The 24,881-nt window shown below is 44.7% G+C and overlaps 1 protein-coding gene across 1 annotated transcript in view; it reads left to right on the top strand.

Annotated features, from left to right (window-relative positions):
• Window positions 1–24,881, top strand: part of TRPC6 (transient receptor potential cation channel subfamily C member 6) — a 292,360-nt gene that overhangs the window by 215,452 nt on the left and 52,027 nt on the right. The window contains exon 5 of the mRNA XM_068266852.1: window positions 5,769–5,985. Within this exon, the coding sequence (XP_068122953.1) occupies window positions 5,769–5,985 (217 nt within the window). The remainder of the gene's footprint in view (window positions 1–5,768; window positions 5,986–24,881) is intronic.

The raw sequence follows: 24,881 nt of genomic DNA, 5'->3' as shown, positions 1-24,881 counted from the left end.
TAATACATGCTACCGTAATTAAAACCCATGTATTTTATTTGCCCATTTGTTCCGGTTATTACACCGTTTAAATTATGTCCCTATCTTAATTTATGGCCCCGATATTTTATTTAGAAATACAGGTGCATTTTTTCAATTTGCGTCCATCATTATTTACAAGCTTATAATTTAAAAAATATATAATAATATACTCTCTTGACATGCATATTTAAAAAGTTCAGACCCTTAGGTAAATATTTATGTTGTTCTTTTTTTTTTTTTATTGTAATTTTTTTTTTATTGAAAAATGTATTTGGGTAATTTTGGTGTGGGAGGTAAACAGCTAATTTTAAATGTAATGTAATTATTTTATAAAAAATGTATGTGGGTGCAGTTTACTATTTGACCACAAGATGACCACAGTCAAAAAAGTCCTGGAAGCGTACGATCACACTTCCAGGAACTAGAAAGAGGACAGGGAACTTTTTCTTTGCACAAAGACTGCAGTCTCTGATAAGAGACCATCGGTTTTTCTGCGGGGGACTTAGATCGGTGAATGGGAACTATATTCCCATTCACTGATTGGGCTGCTAACGGCAGGCGCCTCAGGCAGCAGGAGCTGCACAGTCTATATGGATGGATATATTTGTCCGGATAGACTTAAAGAGACTCTGAAGCGAAAATAAATCTCGATTCAGAGCTTATATTCAGCGCTAAAACGCCGCTATCACGTGGCTAAACGGGGGTCCCTTACCTCTCAAATCCCCTCGTGGAGTCCCGGGATCTCTTCCTGGTGAGGCAGGGCTAATGGCTGCAGCCCTGCCTCCATGAGCGTCTATCAGTGCGTATAGACAGCGCTGAGAGGCAGGGCTGCGTCCGTTAGCCCTGCCTCAACAGCAGCAAAATCTATGACCAAGTTGGTCGTGGATTTTGCAGGGGGGGATTTGGGAGGTAAGGGACCCCTGTTTAGCCGCGGGATAGCGGCGTTTTAGCAGGGGCACTCATGCCCCTGCTGAATATAAGCTCTGAAGCAAGATTTATTCTCGCTTCAGTGTCTCTTTAAGTGGTTAAAGGATACCCGAACTGACATTTGACATGATAAGATAGACATGTGTATGTATAGTGCCAAGCACACAAATAACTAGGCTGCGTTCCTTTTTTTCTTTCTCTTCATTGAAAGAGTTAAACATGAGTTATGCAAGTGACAGTTTCTGTCTGGGTCGGGACCGGGTTAGACTAGGTCAGACTATAATAGCATAACCCTCACTGATGAGTAATTACAGCCATAAAACACTTTCCTGTCAGTAAATGGCTTCTGAGAGCAGAAAAGAGAAAAAAGGGTCAATGTTTACATAGATTTGAACACTGGCATACTCCAATGTTTTTCTCATCAGTTTATTTTCACCTCAGATGTCCTTTAAAGAGACTCTAAAGCGAGTCTAAATTCACATTTTTAACTTTTGCACTATAGCTAAGCTAGTGCTAAACCGCCGCATACACATGGCAAAACGAGGGGTTTATACCCCCCAAATCCCCTGTGCTAAATCCGGGGAGCGCTTCCTGCTTGAGGCAGAGCTTAGGGCTGTAGCTCTGCCTCTTCGCGCGTCAATCCCCCGCAGATTGTCGCCTCTCCCTGCCCCTCTCAGTCTGCCTTCACAGAGAGGGGCGGGGAGAGGCGGAGATCCGCCGGCAGATTGACACGCATGGAGGCAGCGCTGCAGCTCAAAGCCTCCATGGACAGCAAAATCCAAGAAAGCTGTGCATTTTGCACAGGGGATTTGGGGGGGTATAAACCCCTCGTTTTGCCACGGAAATGCGGCGGTTTAGCACTAGCTATAGTTCTTAACTTTAATAAAAGTTAAAAATGTGGATTTAGACTCGATTCAGAGTCTCTTTAAAGCATAAGATTATCTAGACTGTTGAGGATCGTTAGTTTCTGTTTTTCTGCCTGGCTGGGCAATCTGTACCTCTGGGTGTTTCAAATCCAACCCATAGAGCCATATTAACCCATGCCATGCACTGAATGAGGATCAACCAGTCCGAAGCAATCTGTATACATGTTGCACTATAGTGGCTCTGTACAATAAACACATCATTGCATTCCAGCGATTCTGGAGGTGTGTTTGGCTTTCAGGGGGATGAGCATTAAAATAAAGAATGTTTTTAATAAGGGGCAACCTTAAAGGGACTCTGAGCTCATAAAAAAAAAGAAAGTTGTACTCACCTGGGGCTTTCTCCAGCCCAGTGCTGGTCGGGAGGTCCCACGCCGGCGTCCTGGCTCTTCTCCTTCTCCCCGCTCCGGAATGGCTGACAGGCCGCAGCCCGGGCGACACTCTCCCAAGTGTCGGGCTGCTCCTTCCACATATGACGCGGATTACGTCACACGCCGGCCACCTCGCGTCATCACGGCGGCCGGCGTGGCAGTACGGCGCCTGCGCGCTTTAATCGCGCATGCGCAGTGCTTTCACGCCGGCCGCCGTGATGACGCGAGGCTGCCGGCGTGTGACGTAATCCGCGTCATACACGGAAGGAGCAGCCCGACACTCGGGAGAGTGTCGCCCGGGCTGCGGCCTGTCAGCCATTCCGGAGCGGGGAGAAGGAGAAGAGCCAGGACGCCGGCGTGGGACCTCCCGACCAGCACTGGGCTGGAGAAAGCCCCATGTGAGTACAACTTTCATTTTTTTTATGAGCTCGGAGTCACTTTAAATTGTAAGCTCCTCTGGGCAATGTGTAGTGTTCGTATTTCTGGCCTGTAGGTGACAATGTTATACTTGTTTAAGGCATAAGATTATCTGGACTGAGAATCGTTGGTTTCTGTTTTTCTGACTGGCTGGATATACGGAGACAGCTTCCTGTAGACAGCTGCTGAAGTCTGTAAATAAACATAGTTGCAGTTATTCTGCATATGTGACTATTGACTACAACACAATGGGCTTGATTCACAAAGCGGTGCAAAGTGTTTGCACGCCTGTGAAAAGCCCTTTATCACGCCTAAACTCAGTTTAGGCGTGATAAGAAGAAACTCGCGCGATCTCCCGCGCGCAAAATTTTGCACGCGTAGCGCACCGCGCTGCGCGCGCAGTGTACCGTGCTTCGCGCGCAGCACCCATTGAGCCCTATGGGACTTTGCGCGCGCGCGTGCACGTTTGCGCGCGCAAAACTTTGCGCGCGGGAGCTTTGCACGAAGAGGAGCACAAATCGGTGATAACTCAGTGGTGCACAGGTTATCACGCCTAAAGTCTTTTAGGCGTGATAACTGAGTTATCACCGCTTTGTGAATCAAGCCCAATGTCCTCTCCTTCTGTGAGATAGTTTGTACATGTTATAGAAGATGTAATCATTTTTCATCAGCATCCCTTTTTACTGTGCAACACTGCATCATATATTGTTGCCTTTTTAGATATACCTATGTAAAGGCGCTAGGCTGAGACATAGACACTTGTTGCTGTATGCTCCATCCCCTATTGCCTGATGAAGCCGGGCCACACCTGCGAAACGCATTGCAACTGTTTTTTTTTTGGAGTATATTAATACATCTAAACCTCTGAAAATTGACAGTTTTATGTCTGCTTTGAGGAGGTAAGTCCACCCCTGCCTCCTCAGCAATTTTAAAGTTTTTAGCATATTTTATCCTGTTGGCGCCTCTGTTCAATTCCTGCGATACCTGTGTAAAAGGGGGTTCAATATTGTTGGGCACTCTAATATGGAAGACTATAATTGGGGTGCTGCAATTTAGGGAGCAATACTGCTATGAGAGTGAGCTCTATAATGCGTAGTGCTATAATGGGCTACCCTTTATAAGATATGCTATAATGGGGAGCACTATATGGTGAGTCACAAAATGGTCACAGTGTAAAGTAAGCTATTATAAAGAAAAAAAAAAAAAAAAAGAATATAAGCCACTTTCAAAATTAAACCCCCTAGGGGGCGCTGTTAGTATGAGATGGAACATCGGACCAGGAGATAAGTACATGCGTACATCTCAGCATCGTGAGTATTGTGATTAGTTACTAGCCGCTCGGCATACATCCACCGCTGCTCCCCCCACGCAGCTGAGCTCTGGGCAGTGTTCCACCTCCCCGTCCATCGAAATGGCCTGTTTACCACCTCAGTGTAGCATGAGGACCAACAGTTTGTGGATACTATAAACAGACTGTGTAGGTAAGCTCTCATACTACATGGAAGTAGTGACATTGGCCAATCCTTGCCCAAACAAAATTGGATGTAAGTACGTACCTTAAAAAGGTTGATGAAGGCTGCTGTGGCATTTGGGGCTTGGGGTCCTTTGACACGTTGTTTGTTGCATCATGTTGCAATGGACAAAATCAGCACAATACAACACCAATATAATGAGAGTTCTATGAGGCTATCACATTAAACACGGTGCAGTGCGATGCAACGGATTCTGTTGAGATGACGGAGTGGTTGCACTTGCGTTAAAGGGATCCAAGCAGCATTCTTCTTCTTCTTCTTCTTTTTTTTAACAATAAAAAAGCAGCTTTTTTTTCTGCGGTTGGTCCTGGTTTCTTATAGCTGTAGGAACTGTCATCCCCCCCCCCCCCCTTATTTATCCAGGGGAAGGTGTGAATGTAATCAAGTGTGACTCTCTAAAGTGTTTGAAGTGCAGTGTACTAATCCCCCCCCCCTTGCTGAGGAAAGTGTTTGTTTGTTCATTGCTACTACGAATTACAGCAGTATTTATCTGCCTGCTCTTTCTGAGGATGGCAGGCCGCAGAAGTAGAGCAATAAAAGCCTCTAACAAACATTTCAATGTTGAAAGAAGGTAGAATGGGTTTTTATTTGTAAAGAGCCACATTGTTAATATGCATTTTTAATGTGCTATTGAGATGCCCGGGGGCCTAAAAATGGTACTCTGTTCACTTTAACCATTTGCCGACCGCGTCACATCGATGGGCGTGGATGCGGCGGCAGCCCCTGGACTGCCTAACGCCGATCGCTGGGAGACTGTTAGACAGTGAAACTGCCGTCTTTTATTGCTATACAGCGCTGCGATCTAAGGCAGTGTGACACGGCTGTCCCCTCCAGAGGCTCAGGGGTGATCGGCTGTCATAGGCTGAAGCCTATGACAGCTGATCACACTGATTTGCTGGCGGGGGGAAGGAGGAAGTAATACAAAAAAAAATATTTGAAAAATAATAAAACAAATATTTACAAAAAAGTAAACAAATATCTGGGGGCGATCAGACCCCACCAACAGAAAGCTCTGTTGGTGGGGAGAAAAGGGGGTGGGATCACTTGTGTACTGAGAGGCCTTAAAGCTGCAGTGGCCTATTAAGTGAAAAATGGCCTGGTCTTTATGGGAGGTTTAACACTGCGGTCCTCAAGCAGTTAAAGGCGGAAGATGCCTGTTTACATTGGCAGTGAGGCATACTTTCATGCTACTGTATGCCTCACACTATGATCGCATTGCAACAGTAACGTGTAAAAGCTCCTGTGTCTGCAGCCTCCCTTTATTCTGTTTTTGGTATTTAGAGGACATCCTTGGCATTTGAAGGTGTGATGCATTCTCAGATCCACATCCAGACTTGCTTATCAGCACAGTTCACATGCTCGCAGCAGCCTACGTTTGTTCTATTCCCCAGGAGACCGCTGTAATGATCTATACAGAATCCAACATCAATCTCCATTGGGACTGAATGCTATCGAGGGAGCCAGATAATAAAATAGCTGATAGTGGTAATTTCACTCCTTTAATCAGGACTGGGAACTTCCCCCCTGTTAGGGATTTATGGCTTCCTGTAGCTCACACTCTGTCTTGTGTTTTGCAGCTCGGTAGAATCATGCGAGGACCTTTCATGAAGTTTGTGGCCCACGCTGCCTCATTTACCATTTTCCTGGGTCTGTTGGTGATGAATGCCGCCGACAGGTTCGAAGGCACCAAGATCCTTCCCAACGAGAGCATCACTGACAACGCCAAGCAGATATTCCGCATGAAAACCTCCGGCTTCTCCTGGATGGAATTGCTCATTATTGCCTGGGTAATAGGTAAAGATTTTCTCATTTGCAAGTGGCCTGTAACTCATTACATATACGTACATGTCAACAAATTATTTACAGCACCGCAGGTTACAGCATATAAATTGCCCTGCCTAAACCCTTTACAGCCAACCTGAAGTGAAAATAAACTGATGCGCTGTATACTGTAGGTACGTACTCATACTAGATAAAAGTTGGCTGAAACAGCCGGTATCCACCGTTTTGGCCGACTATTGTCCGCTCATCTAGTGTGTGTACAGCGACTGCCCAATGTTGTTTGATGATCTGACACATCAGGTCCTTAAAGAGAAACCGTAACCAAGAATTGAACTTTGTCCCAATCAGTAGCTGATACCCCCTTTCCCATTAGAAATCTTTTTCTTTTCTCAACAGATCATCAGGGGGCTCTGTATGGCTGATATTGTGGTGAAATCCCTCCCACAGTGTGATGTCAGGACCATGGTCCTGACTATTTCCTCTCTGTGGACCTCATTGCATTGTGGGAAATAGCTGTTTAATGCTGCCAAAAAAAGCAAGAAGCATCTCCTTCCACTGACATCACCTGCCAGCAGTAAAAATGTCACCATATGATAAATTTCCGAATGTAAATCAGGGAGAAGAAAGATTTTACAATGGGCAAACACTGACTAAATCCCATACATAATTATTGTAAAAATGAAGCACTTTTTTTATTACATTATTTTCACTGGAGTTCCTCTTTAACAGCTCCCAAGCATCCCCGATTGCATTGTTTTTCTTCGTACCTCCCCCCCCCCCCCCATATCAACAGAACATACAACTAGTCTGAAGGCTAGTGAAGTGTCTGTATAGAATCAGGGCCCCAAATTGTTGCCTGACAATTATTGCATGTGTGTACTTAGCGTAAGTCCCCCACATGGATTAAACTCAAGACCTTTAAACCGATTAACAAAATCTTTCAGAAATTAATTTGGAATAAAAGGTGACTCAAAGTAAAACTAAAAAATCTCCAAAATCCAAAGGATGAGCGTGTGTGAGTGTGTGTGCATGCGTTTGTGCGTGAGTGTGTATGTGTATGTATGGGGGTTTGTTGCACTTAGTCCTTGGGCTGATTTTTGACAAATTACATGGGGTAATGGGGCAACATGCGCCTTGAGGACTTGAGTAGAGATCTCCCAGAATGCTTTGCACCTATGTTTATCCATGATTTAGAAACAAATGGGGTTTCAAAAACAAAGAAAAACCCTGTAAATCTCCCACGAGGAGATGGACTAGTTGAGAACCTGTTGGTTCTGTTAGAATTTAACTGCTTACATTTTTGGCTTCCTCCAGCCCCCTGTGGCCCGCAAGGTCCTTCAGTGTCCTCTGGGTCCCCTCCATGGTCCCGCTGGCGGCTCTGTTAGATGCGCAAATTCGGAAACTGCGCATGTGCAGCCCGTCTATGCAACTGGCTCAATCATGCGCCCGTCGCTGTAAGCGTCATGCGTATGCCCGGTTCTCAAAAGACTGAACCGCGCATGCGCAGGACACTTAACTGCTGTGATGGCCACGTGGGTGAGCTGGGTGCCCCGATGGGCCGTGCAGGCGCAGTTGTGCATGACTTTTGCCGAAGTCGGGCACCTAATGAAGCCTCCAGCGTGACCACAGAAGGGACTCAGAGTAAGCCGAGGGACCTCGCGGGCTACAGGGGGGCTGGAGGAAGCCCCAGGTGAGTTCAGATTTTCATTTTATTCCTCTGCTCGGGGTCCCTATAATGATAGGTAAAGCAATGTATAATTTTTATTTATTTATTTATTTATTTATTTATTTTTAGGGGGGGGGGGTTGTTTTTCATTTGTTTGTTTTTATTTTTGTCTCTTTACATTGAAATGAGATGACAAACTTTTCATTTTTTCGTGGGCATTTAGTAGGGTAGCAAATACTAATTTCCCCCACTGTATGTACACTTGTTTATAGCCTTCATTCAACTCTAGAGAACATAATGGAAGAAAATCACTAAATTATATTAATACTGTCATTTGGAGAAAAGATGCAAATACAATAACATTTCACTTCATGATTGTATTCTATACTGTAGGTAGCTTAAAGAGACACTGAAGCGAAAAAAAATATATGATATAATGAATTGGTTGTGTACTATGAATAATTACTAGAAGATTAGCAGCAAAGAAAATATTCTCATACTTTTATTTTCAGGCATATACTGTTTTTTCTAACATTGCATCACTCTATAATATGTCCAGATTACACAACACTCAGCATTCAAAATGAGTCTTTCAGAGCAGTCTGTGAACTAATGAACTCTCCTTTGCCAGAGGAAAAGTAAATAGTCCAATAACACTTGAGATAATAAAAGTCAGATAACAGCCCTCTCCACGACTAAAGGCCCATACACACGTCGGATTTTAGCGAACGACCCGTCGTTTGAACGTTCCGTCGTTCGGACGTTTTCGCGTCAAATCCGACGTGTGTACAGACTATCGTTCGGGTGATAAGACTGGTTACCAGCGATCCGTCCGGCGGATCGTTGGTAACTAGTCTTATCACCCGAACAATAGTCTGTACACACGTCGGATTTGACGCGAAAATGTCCGAACGACGGAACGTTCAAACGACGGGTCGTTCGCTAAAATCCGACGTGTGTATGGGCCTTAACTTAGTCGGAGAGCTTAATGGCTTGTTTGCATAGAGATAACAACTGGAGTTTCTCAACTCTTCCTGTACTGGAAACAATTAGACTGATGCATCTGATCTTAATGTTTTATTTCTTAGCTGTACTACACATACAAATCATAATATCATAATTTTTTTTTCGCTTCAGTGTCTCTTTAAAGGACCACTATCATGAGAAATTGGAAAATTGAAAATACTTGTGTACAGTCACATTCTATAAGAAGTATATTCCTCCCTGATTCAAATGATTTACACTATGAATTACTCTTCTCCTATTTTGCTGTCACTCTATTGGGGTCAATTCATAAAAGGCTGTGTGAAAAAAAATCTGGTCGGGAAAATAACACATTCGGACTTTTGTGTGGTAAATTACCAAAGCCTATTGACAAAAACCTTTGCAGTAACAGGAGACCAGTGTGGAGTGTCTGTGTTGTTACAAGCTGTTCCGTGCAGTGAGGGCATTGCGGGGCACCCCGACATCCCTTTAGATGTACATGTTTTGTTATACTGCCTCTGCTTGCTCTGAATCTGCTCTGAATCTGTCTATTAGTCATTATTAACATTCTATTTAATTGCCACAGCTTAGATTAACGTCCTAGAAACTTTACACATGCCATTCTTAGGTGTTTTTCCCCACTAGCTCTTAACAGGAACCCAAGAGGTTAAACAAGCACAGCCTAAGGTATTCAGGGGATGCCTGTTTTGTTCTGATCTCGCTCTGCTGCTGCCTGGGGGACTTAAAAGCTTGTCCCGCCTGAGAAGGCTGCGGGTCCTATCAGGTTCCAACATTCAGACTTGCAGGAGACAGGAGCTGTTTCTATTGGCTCCCTGCTCCTGTCAGTCACAGCTGCCTCTGCTTCTGAGTCACGCTCTCAGCACAGTCTCCTCGCACAGATACCGCATTCTTTTCACCACTTAAAAGCAGGCAGTTTTGCTTCTGGCTTTACCGCTTGTTGTCAGCTTTATGAACTGACATTTACTGACATGTTTTGAGGTAATTACCGTACAAATCGGTAATTTATCTCACGGCTCGGTAATTTAAGCTTTTCATGCGGTAACAGCTTTTATGAATTGACATTTTCTTAAGTGTTTGGTAAAGTCATCTGTTTTCTGCATTACTAAATGTGGTAATGCTTTATGAATCCACCCCAAAGTGGGGAGTAAAAATCTGACAGATCTGTCAGGCTTTGAAAAAGCAATCCTTGGAAAGGATCTATACCGAGATGTTAGCCAGCCTCCCTACTTATTGGCACCCTATTTTGGCAGTTGGATTTAGCAACTGCTATTCAAGTGCTTTTCAACATAAAGAAAACCTTGAGGTCGGCTTCACACTGCAGACTGGCGGTGGCCGCACCGCCAAAAACAGGCCTTCAGGGATTACAGTGATAATATGCGGTAATCCCCATCTGGCATCCGGCCAAGCAGGAGGTAACACTCACTTCCTGTTGGGCAATGGGTATGCTTCCGCGTATGCGCAGCACTGAAAACTGAAAGCATTACCATAGACTTGCATGACTTCCGGTCCAAGGCAGATTACTGCAGGATGCCGCAGGAGCCGCACGGTAACGTAGGTATGGACGCGCGTTATATACGGCGCTTCCGGCGCAGCGTACCACAACATGGGGAGTGTGAACTCCCCCATAGATTTTAATTAGGCTGCGGTGGGGGGGGGGGGGTAAATTCACTGCACCACACTGCCTCAGTGTGAAAGTGCCCTGGGAATCTCCCATGCAGGGATGGACTATTCTGAAACCTGTCAGATCTGTCAAATGTTTACTACCTGGTGTAAGTGACAGGAACATAGGAGACAAGTAAGTTATGGTGCATTTTAATCTGGGAGAAATGTTCCTCTTTCTAAGCATGTGTGCCCAGGTATTTTAAATTTCAACTTTTCACTATAGCGGTCCTTTAATTCTGACCAGAATGCAGCAACACAATGCAAATTTCGCAGAACGCCATTTGGCTAATCCCAGACATTTCTATTCGTATCTGAAAAGATCAAATTGCACCGGAAAAAATTAATGAGCAGCAAGCGGTTTATTTGCCTCCCTGATATTTATTTCCAAGTCCCCAGCCGGGTTCTCTATACTTCTTGTGCTTTATAAATGGAATTGAATTTCAAATAACAATGTGATTTCTGCCTCTCGTTCTGTATAATGAGAACGAGGATGGAGTCATGCACTCAGGCCTGTAACTAGTTATTACACTCTGCCTCATGAATACCAATCAGTGTATAGAAATGGAAGATCATATCAATACATATCGCAGGGACATTACACGCATCAGTGCTTGCAGACATTTGTATCTAGCAAGCAAACACAAAACAATTACTTTGCTGTCTCTAGCTGAGCTCCCCTGCAGAATATTGCAGTGACAGAGCCCGTATATCCAGGGCCAGATTTACATCAGAGGAGCTTATAAGCACAGATACCCTGGCACCCTAGACTTCACCCTCCATGAACCTACGAACACCCTCTGAACTGCAATGCAAATGTGCTGGCTGGACCAGCTATCCCTTCTCCCTTACTTCCCCTGCCCGGGGTAGGTAGCTACAGGTGCCCTTTAGTATGATGTAGCCAAAGGTGCCCTCAGTATTAAAGAGAATCTGTACTCTAAAATTCTTACAATAAAAAGCATACCATTCTATTCATTATGTTCTCCTGGGCCCCTGTGTGCTGTTTCTGCCTCTCCCTGCTGCAATCCTGGCTTGTAATTGCCATTTTTAGGCAGTGTTTACAAACAAATACATGGCTGCTAACCAGCATGTTATAGGCTGAGAGAAGCTCAGTCTGTGACTCATACCGTGCCTGAAGGGGACATGGAGAGGGTGTGTATAGCTTCTCCCTATCACAAGCAGACCAGCACATTCCTGCCTGAGTGCCTGAGCCCGACAAAGCCGTCAGAGGAAAGAAGATTAGATTATATAACAGAGATAATACAGCCACTGTGAAACTAGGAAAGGCTGCAGTAATCCAGACCACATTAGAACAGGTATAGAAACTTATAGGATAGAAGAAATAAGGCTGAAAAAATTGTTACAGAGTCTCTTTAACCTATTTTGGTTCCTGGACGTAGTTTCTACGTCCAGGAACCATGCGCGCTACCGCGCGCCCCCCGCGGCCGATCGTGCGCGTGCACGCGCACTCCCGGCCGCGGATTCGGTAGCCAAGGAATCAATGCATCGAGCTACGGAGCCCGATCATTGATTCCTCTCCCCCGCTGAAAAAGCGACAGCTTCTCTCGGAAGCTGAGCTTTTTCTGGCCGTCTTCTTCCTGATGCGTCACTCTAAGCGCGTGCTACGCTTAGTGACGTCATGTAAACAAACTCATGGCCGCCATCTTGTGGCCAAAAAGTAATACTACACCTGAAAAAACAAACAGAATTAACACACATTTACATTATAAATCTATTGTTTACCTCCCACCCTCCCAAAAGTACCCAAATAAAATGTTTAGTATAAAAAAAAAAAAAAACATTACAATAAAAAAAAAACCATGTAAATATTTACCTAAGGGTCTAAACTTTTTAAATATCAATGTAAAGATGAAATATTTCTATATTTTTTTTATTTTAAACTTGTAAATAGTGATAGATGCAAAATGGAAAAAATGCACCTTTATTTCCAAATAAAATATTGTCGCCATACATTGTGATAGGGACATAATTTTAACGGTGTAATAACCGGGACATATGGACAAATACAATACGCGAGTTTTAATTATGGAGGCATGTATTATTTTAAAACTATAATGGCTGAAAACTGAGAAATAATGAATTTTTCCATTTTTTTCTTATTCTTCCTGTTAAAATGCATTTACAGTAAAGTGGCTCTTAGCAAAATGTACCCCCCAAAGAAAGCCTAATTGGTGGCGGAAAAAACAAGATATAGATCAGTGCATTGTGATAAGTAGTGATAAAGTTATAGGCTAATGAATGGGAGGTGAACATTTCTCACGTGAAAACGACGGAACCTGAATGGGTTAAGTAACTAGAGGTGACCCCAGTTGAAGGTAGATCTCATCAGTGGAATACTGAGAGCTGGGTGAGTAACCTCTCATTTACACTCTCATCATGACTCCACATAGAGAAGAAGGCGCTCGGGTAGGGGTGGGAGCCACCTTTCCATCACCCGGCGCCTGTAGGCACGTGCCTATAGTGCCTTATGGTAAATCCGGCCCTGCGTATATCTATAGCGGGAGTCATACGAGACATTTTGAAAATGTGTTGAAACCACAGGTGACAAAAATAAAAAAAAGGCCCGCAGGCCAAGTATGGTCCTCCTTGCCATTTTATGTGGCCCTTGAGAGCTTCCTTCATTGTCCTTCATTGTAAGCAGTGAAAGAAAGACAAAACACTGCATTCCAGTCCAAAGGAGCACAGCGGTAACAGGGTTTCTAGGTGAAACATTGTCAGGAGGAGCCGGGGTGCAGCAATAAGCCACAGGAAACACCCCCCCCCCCCCCCAGCGAAATTAGCATGGGCTCGCCTCATTGGATTCTGTACCCCCCCCCCCCCTCCTCCTGCTCAGTAGCATACAGTTAACTTTTCCAGACCCCAGAAGCATACACTGGACAAGGTAGGGTCTGTAAAAAACTCTCCATGTCAGCCTGAGTCTATGTAGGCGTTAAGTAATCCAAGGGTCTTATCTATTTGCCATGAGTACCTCGCAATCCTTGCAAGATCCCTAGTAATTAACGTATCTGGATGATATTTATATTTGTAATAAAAAAAAATCTTTCTACCTGCTTCTGATTGTATGTTCTAATATCGTCAGTCAACAGGAATAGAGTGTGAAGAATGCTTACTAGCTGAAAGCATACTGCTTTTCTGTAAGATTAACCTGATTCAAAATGTCCTGTCTGGTTAATAATAATCATGCCTATAAATGTTTTGAATAGCAGTAATCATTAACAAACTGTTCCCCATCCCCTTCTTGCACCTCTGACACTGTGGTTCTCCTTGGCAGGTCACAATTGTTATGTATAAAGTGCTTGGGGCATGGGGGTAGCAATCACCCCTGCGATCCCCACCATCGCAGGGGGGCCCAGAGGCTTTGAGGGCCCCTCCCCCTTCCCCACCCTCTCCCCAACCGCAACTGTAGCCAATTAGCAAAAACCTCTGTGTTCGCTCAAAAAAGGTCCCTGCCACCTCCTCCCGCCATGCAGAGTAGCGAGTAGCTGTAATTTTTTTATTCTGCTTCCAGATGCTGCTTCACATCAGAACACTCCCTGCTGCCATTCGCTGACTCCCAGTCACATGACCCTCATGGGGTTCAGGGACCAAGGGGCCCCGTGCTATCATTTTTGCAATAGGGCCCTATTAAGTCTAGTTACGCCCCTGCTTAAGGGGCCCAGTGTAAAGCTTGCACTGGGGCCCATAGCTCCTTAACTACGCCACTAAAAGCATCCCTTTACACCCAGACATGCTGATGCACAGCGCGTCTCATAGCCTGTGACGTTTATTGCATTTTAATATATTCATCCATTCTATCCAGTATTAGTTACATTCCGATGTTGTTATTTCTGTGGGGATTCCTGGATCCAGCGTCACCTGAGATCACTGTCACTTGTTGTATTTCTGGCTCCCTGATGACATTTTCTGTTTTCTCGCACTTCCCACTTTACTGCCAACTGAAACAGCGATGTAGGCATGACGCCTGTGCCTTATTAGTCATGCTCTATAGAGCTGTGTGCGCTGCCATGCAGGATGGTTCTCTGAATGCTGCATCTAATCTTTCAGGAATGGCAATAATGGTTTTGTCATTTTGTAGTTCAGTATTATGAAACTCACCTTTGGTGGTGACAGCAGGAGGCCCTGGTGACAGCAGTGGAGATCATGCAGAGCAGATCGGTGAAAGGTAGCCTTCCAATACTTCCTCCCCACCCATCGAGGCCAGATTTATACTTTTTGTGCCCCTAAGCCAAGTATGTTGTGTCTTCCCTTTCTTGTGCAGCAGCCCCTCCCATTCCATGTGCAGCCCCCTCTTCCATGTGTATCATCCATGTGCAGCAGTGTCCCTCCCATTCCATGTGCAGCCCCCTCTTCCATGTGTAACATCCATGTGCAGCAGTGCCCCTCCCATTCCATGTGCAGCCCCCTCTTCCATGAGTAACATCCATGTACAGCAGCATCCCTCCCATTCCATGTGCAGCCCCCTCTTCCATGTGTATCATCCATGTACAGCAGCCCCTCCCATTCCATGTGCAGCCCCCTCTTCCATGTGTAATATCCATGTACAGCAGCATCCCTCCCATTCCATGTGCAGCCCCCTCTTCCGTGTGTATCATCCATGTACTGCACCCCTCCCATTCCATGTGCAGCCCCCTCTTCCATGTGTATTCTCCATGTATATAAACCCCTTTCTTTCATGAACCGCTCCCTTTCGGCAATAGTTTCCCTTTTTAATGCATTGCTCTCCATTTTTTGCCTCCTCTTTCATATGTAGCAACCCAGCTGCAGCTGCCCAAGGACCTGGCCTTTGCAGCCTTTCCAGAAATCCAGCCCTCTTACCCACTGCTCTCCTCCTCTGACACTCTCCTCTTCCAACGTAAGGTTTTCTTTATTCCTAGCGGGTGGTAATCTTCTTGGAGCCGCAGCACATGCTACCTCCCTGCTGTCCAATCATGCAGCAGAAGGATGATGACTGAGGGTATGGCAGCAGACTTGGGCTACGTCCACAGACAGTGGCCGTTGCATTCCCTGTGCAACGGTTTGGAAAATTGGCATGCTAATTGCATGGAGTACATTAAATCACACAGTCAATCAAAGGTATACTTCACCTTTACTGTTTACATGCATGTGCATTACGATAGCCCAACCCGTTATACTGCAACACTTCCACTGCACTTTGTAAGCTGCGTTACAAAACGGCCATTACACCCAACCTCCACGCACCTCTGTGAACGTCTCTTCCCTCTTTTTATGGTCTTAGATGGCGCCATTAGTGGCCAAAAATGGGTACTGCAGGCGCATTGATTGCAATACAATTCAGCAGCCAATTAGATGCTGGGATTTGTGGTTCCATGATGCTCTCTGCCTATTTAAGCCTGCTCTCTCTGTTCATTGTGTCATTGTTTGTGATAAAGATAGCTGCCTTGTGCTACTCTGGATGTGATATTATTCTTGGATTACTGTGTACAACTTTGCTTGGTCTTTTGACCCTTTTATTGGATTGCTGCCTGGACCGACCTTTGAATTTATACCTGATCATTCTCTTGCCTACTCTTCTGGTACCGTGATATTTCTGATCTCCTGTGTATGACCTCTGTTCTGGAAAGTTATTGGATTAGCCTTTGTATAATGATTTGTACTTTGCCTCTGAATACCTGTTGCTGACCTGGACTCTGTTAGACTTCCTGCCTTAGTGTGGTCCTGGTGGTACTCGAGTCTTCCTGGCCTCATTCCTTATGCTTTGTACCCTGAGGTCCTGGGGGTAACCATAGTCGGGTAGACTTAACTTTTTTTATTTCCTTTTAAACAATGCATATTGCCTGGCTTCCAAGTGCCCTCAACCAAACCACAGTCAAACTACATATACATGGCAGGATTGTCCCCTTAGGCAGCAGTTTTGACAACAGAAAAGATCGCCACTGTTTAGAGCTCGTAATACTTATCAGTGTGGAATCAGCCCTAGGGCTCATTTCCACTAGGGGTTATTCGCTGGGTTTCCCTGCATGTGAATTCGGACAGGGAAAACGCAGCCTACTGAGACAGGCTTCTGTCCGATTTGCATGTGAGGAAAAAATGTATAGTGTGACTGCATGGCACAGCTACAGGGATTCAGGTGAGTTCTCCAGAGACGTAGCTATGGGGGGCAAAGGGGGACATATGTCCCTGGGTTCAGCACTATGAGGGCGCTCAGCACGGCCTCTGCACCCCCACGTGCGTGAGAGGCAGCTCGCTGGCTGCTCGAAGTGCCGCTGCTTTTCTCCCTCCCTCTGCAGATGATTGCAGAAGCGTTAACATCAGCAGAAAAAACAGGGTACATCTGGCTATCTAAAGGGGGCACATCTGGCTATCTAAGGAGAGGCACATTTAGCTATCTAAAGGGCATACATCTGGCTATCTAAATGGGGGGAAGGGGGACACATATTGCCAGAGGCGGGACAAGGTCCTCCAGCACCCAAGGCTGAGACACCAAAGTGCGCCCCTCCATCCCTCCCATCCCAGTTGTCACACACTGATTGCTATTAGACTAAGAGGTGCCCAGGGCCCCCAACCCCAGCCCCCCCCCCCCCCCCACCACTTGTGCCATGTATCCCTTTTCGTATCATCTCAGCTTCAAACACAATAGGGGAATGATAGCTAAGTGACTTTTGCGCACCCTCCTACACTGCGCCCTGAGCCTCTCTCGCCTCTGCCTCAGCCCGGCCCTGCATATCTATCTATATCTATCTATATGGGAAAAGGGGGCACATCTGGCTATCTAAACAGCATTTGTACATTTGACTCCACCCATGACCACAACCACATTGGTCACGCCCATTTTGTCCAGAGGGGGAGGGGCACAAAACCCCTAGCTACTCCTCTGGTGTTCTCACATTACAGCAAGTGCCAGTGCAAGTGTGTCTCGCTATACTAATACTAAGCACACCGACAAAGTGGAAACGCGTTCTAAAGGAACCCTTCTGGCAAATGAAAGTTTGCCAGTAATGTCCTTAGTACCCTAATAATGCATCTCATTCCGTTAAGACTCTGTGATTTCTTTCCAACATGTTGTCTCATCGCTAATACCGAAACGGAGGTTTATCTGACTATTGTTTCAATAGTTCATTAAAATGTCAACACATTAAGCAGATGAAAGTCAGTTATTATTAGCGGCCGGAGAACGTCTTTAAAGAAGAATTTGGAGCACGCATGTCAGCTGCCCACTGGATTCCTCCTCCTTTGATGTTGGCTGCCACACAGAAATGCCCTGGCAAGAGCACTTTGACAAAGGATGTGCGCTGTGCATCATCGTCCCCCTTCCTCCCCCCCCCCCCCCACCTCCAGCACCTACCCTGCCAGCAACGTACAGCAGAAGCGCCAGCAGATGTGAGTGGTGTTTCATGTCGGCGCTGAGAAAGCCAATCGCTGGCAGAGGACTGACATTTAAAGCGAAAATCTTTTGCTGCTTTAGAAGAGGAAACCGCTGCCCTTCTGTCTGCTTCTGTAGCGCAGAGCCCTGTTTAACAAGCAGAGCAGCCTGCTGATTCAGCCGAGATGTCAAAATCCCTGCTGAGATCTGTGAGACAAGCCTAACAGGAGACGAAACCAGGAGACATGCAGTAGCACTGCTCCGCATCTGTGTTACTCTACAAGTCACTACATGTTATTGGCAAAGGAACTCTTCATGTACCATTTGTAGCTGGCCAGGCAGGATCCAACCATCGGCGGCATTCATGCAGATGTAAGAGCCAAAGTAACAACAGGACGGACTGAAAACATACAGTATAAATCCAATATACAATACAGTATTATGATAATGAACATAGATAACTTAAAGGGATACTGTAGGGGGGTCGGGGGAAAATGAACTGAACTTACCGGGGGCTTCTAATGGTCCTCCGCAGGCATCCTGTGTTGGCGCAGCCACTCACCGATACTCTGGCCCCGCCTCCGGTTCACTTCTGGAATTTCTGACTTTAAAGTCAGAAAACCACTGCGCCTGCACGCCCGTGTCCTCGCTCCCGCTGATGTCACCAGGAGTGTACTGCGCAGACACAGACCATACTGGGCCTGCGCTGTGCGCTCTTGATGACATCAGCGGGATCGAGGACACGGCAACGCAGGCGCAGTGGTTTTCAGACTTTAAAGTCAGAAATTCCAGAAGTGAACCGGAGGCGGGGCCAGAGTATCGGTGAGTGGCTGCGCCAACACAGGATGCCTGCGGAGGACCATTAGAAGCCCCGGGTAAGTTCAACTCATTTTCCCCCGACCCCCCTACAGTATCCCTTTAAAGGGAATCTGAAGTGAAAATAAACTTATGATATAATGATTTGTATGTGTAGTACAGCTAAGAAATAAAACATAAGCAGCAGCAGGGGCGTAGCAATAGGGGGTGCAGAGGTAGCAACCGCATCGGGGCCCTAGGGCCAGAGGGGCCCCAAAGGGCCCTCCCTCAACTACAGTATTAGCTCTCTATTGGTCCTGTGCTCAAAATAATCACTTCTATACATACTTTGAATAGTGGTAATCATTAACAAACTGCCCCCCATCCCCTTCTTGTACCTCTGACACTGTGGTTGTCATTGGCAGGTTTTGGTGCGCCGTATCAATTGTTATGTATAGAGTGCTTGGGGGGGCCCCATTGTAAAACTTGCATCGGGGCCCACAGATCCTTAGCTACGCCACTGAGCAGCAGAGATATTAGTCTAATATTGTTTCCAGTACAGGAAGAGTTAAAGGACACCCGAGGTGAAAATAAACGAATGAAATAAACAATTGTTTCTATCCTCAAAATGACTTTTTAAGACATTCCACAGTTTTATTTATATTTAAATCTACTTTTTAAGTTTTTACTGTTTGATTGTTTTTGCTCAATGACACATTCAATGAATATGCCAAAGCTAAAATCTATGAACTATTGACCAATTGTATCTTTTTTCTGCTCTCTGGAGCAATTTCTGCTAGGAAATTGTTTTATAGTTGTAATTTCTTATCAGTGAGGGTCACACTGTAGTCTGACCCAGTGCTGACTCAGACAGGAACTGCCACTTACATAGCTGATGTTTAACTCTTTCAGGCAGAGAAAGAAAAAAAGGAACACAGCATAGTTACAGTGGTTTGCAAAAGTATTCGGCCCCCTTGAGGTTTTCCACATTTTGTCACATTACTGTCACAAACATGAATCAATTTTATTGGAATTCCACCTGAAAGACCAATACAAAGTGGTGTACAGGTGAGAAGTGGAATGAAAATCATACATGATGCCAAACATTTTTTACAAAATAATAACTGCAAAGTGGGGTGTGCGTAATTATTCAGCCCTCTGAGTCAATACTTTGTAGAACCACCTTTTACAGCTGCCAGTCTTTTAGGGTATGTCTCTACCAGCTTTGCACATCTAGAGACTGAAATCCTTGCCCATTCTTCTTTGCAAAACAGCTCCAGCTAAGTCAGATTAGATGTACAGCGTTTGTGAACAGCAGGTTTCAGATCTTGACACAGATTCTCAATTGGATTTAGATCTGGACTTTAACTGGGCCTTCTAACACATGGATATGTTTTGTTTTAAATGATTCCATTGTTGCCCTGGCTTTATGTTTAGGGTCGTTGTCCTGCTGGAAGGTGACCTCCGCCCCAGTCTCAAGTCTTTTGCAGACTCCAAGAGATTTTCTTCAAAGTTTGCCCTGTATTTGGCTCCATCCATCTTCACATCAACTCTGACCAGTTTCCCTGTCCCTGCTGAAGAGATACCCCCCAACACCCCCCCCCCCCCCCCCCCCCGAGCATGATGCTACCACCACCATATTTGATAGTGGGGATGGTGTGTTCAGAGTGATGTGCAGTGTTAGTTTTCCGCCTCACATAGCGTTTTGCATTTTGGCCAAAAAGTTCCATTTTGGTCTCATCTGACCAGAGCACCTTCTTCCACATGGTTGCTGTGTCCCCCACATGGCTTGTGGCAAACTGAAAACGGGACTTCTTATGCTTTTCTGTTAACAATGGATTTCTTCTTGCCACTCTTCCATAAAGGCCAACTTTGTGCAATGCCCGACTAATAGTTGTCCTATGGACAGATTCCCCCACCTGAGCTGTAGATCTCTGCATTTCGTCCAGAGTCACCATGGGCCACTTGACTGCATTTATGATCAGCGCTCTCCTTGTTCGGCCTATGAGTTTAGGTGGACGGCCTTGTATTGGTAGGTTTACAGTTGTGCCATACTCCTTCCATTTCTGAATGAACAGGGCAGTAGGGATTTGGTATGATCTCTACCTCTTCACACTAGAGTTAAGAGGAGATCTGGCATCATCGGTGGGTAGGGGCAGCACCAGACCAATTCTGAAGAGGGAACTTCAACGCCGGTGAATTGGTCTAGTGCAAAATCCCTGCAGTTCATTTTGGAAGCTGAGATCCTCCATTGTTTCAATGTTAGCGTTAGCTATGCCATGCTTTGTTGCAAAGGACTGATGTGTAAACTGATTGGATGCTATGTTATTTGTAAAGATGTGATCTTGTAACAGGCTGTTTTTCTATCATGCCACAATAAAACAAACAAACAACCTAGTTGTTTTATTACTACATCTTTAAGTTTTAGCTTTCTAGGAATGTGTGTTTTGAGTGCAGAGCAGTGGCGGACAAAGCCAACGATGGGCCCCTGTGCAGAATAAATGAAGGGGGCCCCATATGAGTGGGGGTGGTTAGAACAGATCATGGTTGTATGCAAAGTATTCCAATAAGATAAAAGTACATGAAGCGAGGTCGTATGCTGTAGGTACTGTATTACCGTAATTTAGCACACATTTTAAACTTGTATCTGACTGGGGTACAAGTTATTACCACTGTTTCTCTTGAGTTTCAGAGAGGAATACATGGAAAAAAGCCTAGAGGATAATCGGGCCCTAACTGGTGCAATTGCATGGGCCCTAGAGGACATGAGGCCCCTGCACGGCCTGCACCGGCCTATGTTCGCCTCTGGTGCAGAGGGTTATTGATTGTTTGCATTTAACAAGTTAAAGGGCAACTGAAGCAAGAGGGACATGGAGGCTGCCATATTTATTTCCTTTTAAGCAATACCGGTTGCCTGGCTATCCTCTGTCTCTAATACTTTTAGCCATAAACCCCCGAACCAGCATGCAGCAGATCAGCTGTTTCTGACATTATTGTCAGATCTGAAAGATTAGCTTCATGTTGTATTGCATAAAAGGAAATAAATATGGCAGCCTCCATATATTACTCACTTCAGTTGTCAACACAAAGTGCTTTCTCAGAGAGCGATAAACGTAATGAGCCAATTACGATTACGCAAAACTTCAGGTCATTTTTCAGAATTTCACCTATATGGAATTATGATTTGTAAATTCAATTGATTTTGTATAATCATTCGTAATTTTGCGTAAATTTTAGTGTAATTTTGTGCCGACTTTAGGTGTGAATAGCAAAGTCCCCATACATGCTATTGACACTAAAATTGCTCATGTGTTAAAAAAAAAATTCAAAAAGTCCTAAGACCTTGTAGTTTTTGAAAAAAATTGATTTTAAAATGCAAAGAAAAAATGTTTTTTAAACTCAGAAAAAGGACAGTTTAAAAATCATTTTTCCTTTGCCGTTTTGAAAAATTATTTTTTTTGTACTTGTTTCCAGTATTCCCCTTAAAGGGGAACTTCAGCCTAAACAAACATACTGTTATTAACCTCTTGACGACCAGCTAACGCCGATTGTCGTAAACTGGTCGTCTGCGGGTTTCCATGGAAACGGCTGCTCGTTCGAGCGGCCTTTCCATGTCCGTTCACGGAGGGTGTCTCCATGAACAGCCGGAGAGCCGCTGATCGCGGCTCGCACACGTAATGTAAACACGCGGGGAAGAAATCCCCGCTGTTTACATCATACGGCACTGCTACGCAGCAGCGCCGTAAGGCAGATCGGCGATCCCCGGCCTCTTATTGGCCGGGGATCGCCGGCATCTGATAGGTGGAAGCCTATCCTTCAATGCGCAGGATGGAATTCCGTCCTGCGCAGCCCAGGGAGGAAGAGGTAGGGAGGGAGAGGGAGGGAGCACAGAAAACGCTTTGAAGAGCCCACCCCCCGCAAAGCGCAGCAAGCCGGCGGCGATCAGACCCCCCCAGCAGGACATCCCCCTAGTGGGGAAAAAAGGGGGGAAGTCTGATCGCCCTGGCATAATCCTGATCTGTGCTGCGGGCTGGAGAGCCCACACAGCACAGATCAGGCAAACCACACCTGGTCGTCAAGTGGTTAAGTTACATTAGTTATGTTAATTAGAATAGATAGGTAATATAATCTTTTACCCACCCTGTTTTAAAAGAACAGGCAAATGTTTGTGATTCATGGGGGCTGCCATCTTTGTCATGGAGGCAGCCATCTTTTTGGTTGAAAGGAGGTGACAGTTCCAACTGTCCTGTGTCCTGAGTACCTCTCCCAGCTACACACACTAGGCGTCAAATGTCAAATCCAAAATGTAAAAAAAAAAAATTGCACCAAAACAGCAGAACGAGAACATCAGAAATCCCATCATGCTTTGCACAGCATAAGGGGAAAACTGCCCGGGCAGTTTTCTTCTGTGCAGCTAAAAATGAGGCTTGTATAAGAGAAACAAAGTTCTGATGCTGTTAAAGACACACCAAGCCTTTTCAGTGCTGCTGAGTTGATTTTTAGTCTGGAGGTTCACTTTAACATACGTAGCAATTGTGGTAATTATGCCATGTATGTGGGCTTTGCTATTAACCGCCAAAGTCGGCACAAAATTACACAAAATTTCACGCATTTACGCAAAATTACGGGTGCATTACATAAATTGCACATTATGAAATTTATGATGCATTTTCCCAAAATTTTGCATTACAATTTCACATCGTAACTGCGAATTACGATCATGCGAAATTTCTGCTCATCACTATTCTCAGACACACAAGTGGATAAAAGCGGAGTTATCCTTTAAGCCAAGAAGGACCCCTGGATATGAATGTGTAGGTCTCATAGCTGTGGTCATTATCGGGCACAAAGTAAGCAGCTGTTGCGGGGGAGATATTTGTATGAAGGTCTTGCCGAGTCACCCAACCGGCTTCGCTGTGTTTTCTCTTATCCTCGAGTCACATGATCCTAATGCCATGGCCACATAGTAAGAACCCTTAAACTGACAGCTATTAGCATAATATTTTTCAATCTACTTTAATACTGCCAGCAAATCAATGCAGCGTGTTCTCCTCTCAGGGTGGATTAAGCCGGCATCTGCTCGTCGTGCTATGTTTAGTAGCTGACACAATTCACTAAGATCATGTTGGTGATAATAAGGCAAGAGAAAACGTATCACCACACATCAATAAGTATTTTAAATGTTAAAGAGACACTGAAGCGAAAAGAAAACTTAATGATATAATGAATTGGTTGTATAGTACGGATAATTAATAGAACTAGCAAAGAAAATAGTGTTGTATTTTTATTTTCATCTATATATAGCTTTTTTTTATAACGTTGCACCATTCTCTAATAATTGCAGTTTTCACGAATGCTCAGCATTTTAAATGATTTCACAGAGCAGGCTATTGACTCTTTGAACTTTTCTCTGCAGAAAAACTATAAACAAAGAAGAAACAATGGGCTTGATTCACTAAGACAAATAGCATGCCTTATCAAAGTTAACATGCCTTATAAGAGTAGCATAGCGAACGTATGCCTGCTAATTGGCAATGATGAGACTTCTACTTGTCCTGCCCTGAGCCCCTGCGGGTTCGTAGCACTTGCTATGCTACTCTGATAAGACGTGTTAACTTTGATAAGGCGTGCTAACTTTGATAAGGCATGCTATTTGTCTTAGTGGATCAATCCCATTGAGAGACAGTTGAAATAAGAGCTTCAAAATACAGAGCTGTCCACGACTTTATAAGGTCACAGAGCTCACAGAAGCTCTTTTGCATAGATAACAAAGGAGTTTCTTAACTCTTCCTGTACTGGAAACAATATGAGACTCATATCTGTGCTAATAATGTTTTTTTTTCTTAGCTGTACTACACATACAAATCATTATAGCATAAGGTATATTTTCACTTCAGATTCCCTTTTAATTCACTGAGGCTGGTTGCACACATAGCAGAAACGCTAGCGTAAAACGCTGCTGTTTTTACGCAATGTTAGTCTATGCATAAGAAGCTGTAGAGCACTGCGTTTGTACAGTACACATTCTGCAGTTGCTTGCAGTGTTGCATATTATGCAGGCTGGCTGCCAAAACGCACATAATGAAAGTCTATGGTAACGCATATGCATTGCATTTTGCTAGCTTTTTTTTGGCGTTTTTAATCAAAAAATAAAGATCTCTTTTGTGTTTCCGCTTCCCGTTGTCTTCCTAATGATTTGTATATATTTAAATGTATAAACGCATAAAAATTGCATATGCGCTTTGCATTAGCGAACCGCAAACGCAATTAAATGCATGCAAAGCGCATCTGCACAATAACGCAAATGTAAAATGTTTTCCATTACAAAAACGCAAACACACCTTCCAAAAACACTTCTTTTGACACATGTCATATATAAACCCAGCCTAAAGATTATGGCTAGCCTGTGTAGGACAGCAAGGGAAGGAGAGAGAGGCTGTG

This window comes from Hyperolius riggenbachi, chromosome 2, assembly GCF_040937935.1.
Source record: "Hyperolius riggenbachi isolate aHypRig1 chromosome 2, aHypRig1.pri, whole genome shotgun sequence".
Lineage (NCBI taxonomy): Eukaryota > Metazoa > Chordata > Amphibia > Anura > Hyperoliidae > Hyperolius > Hyperolius riggenbachi.
This window is presented reverse-complemented; position numbering and strand designations above follow the sequence as displayed.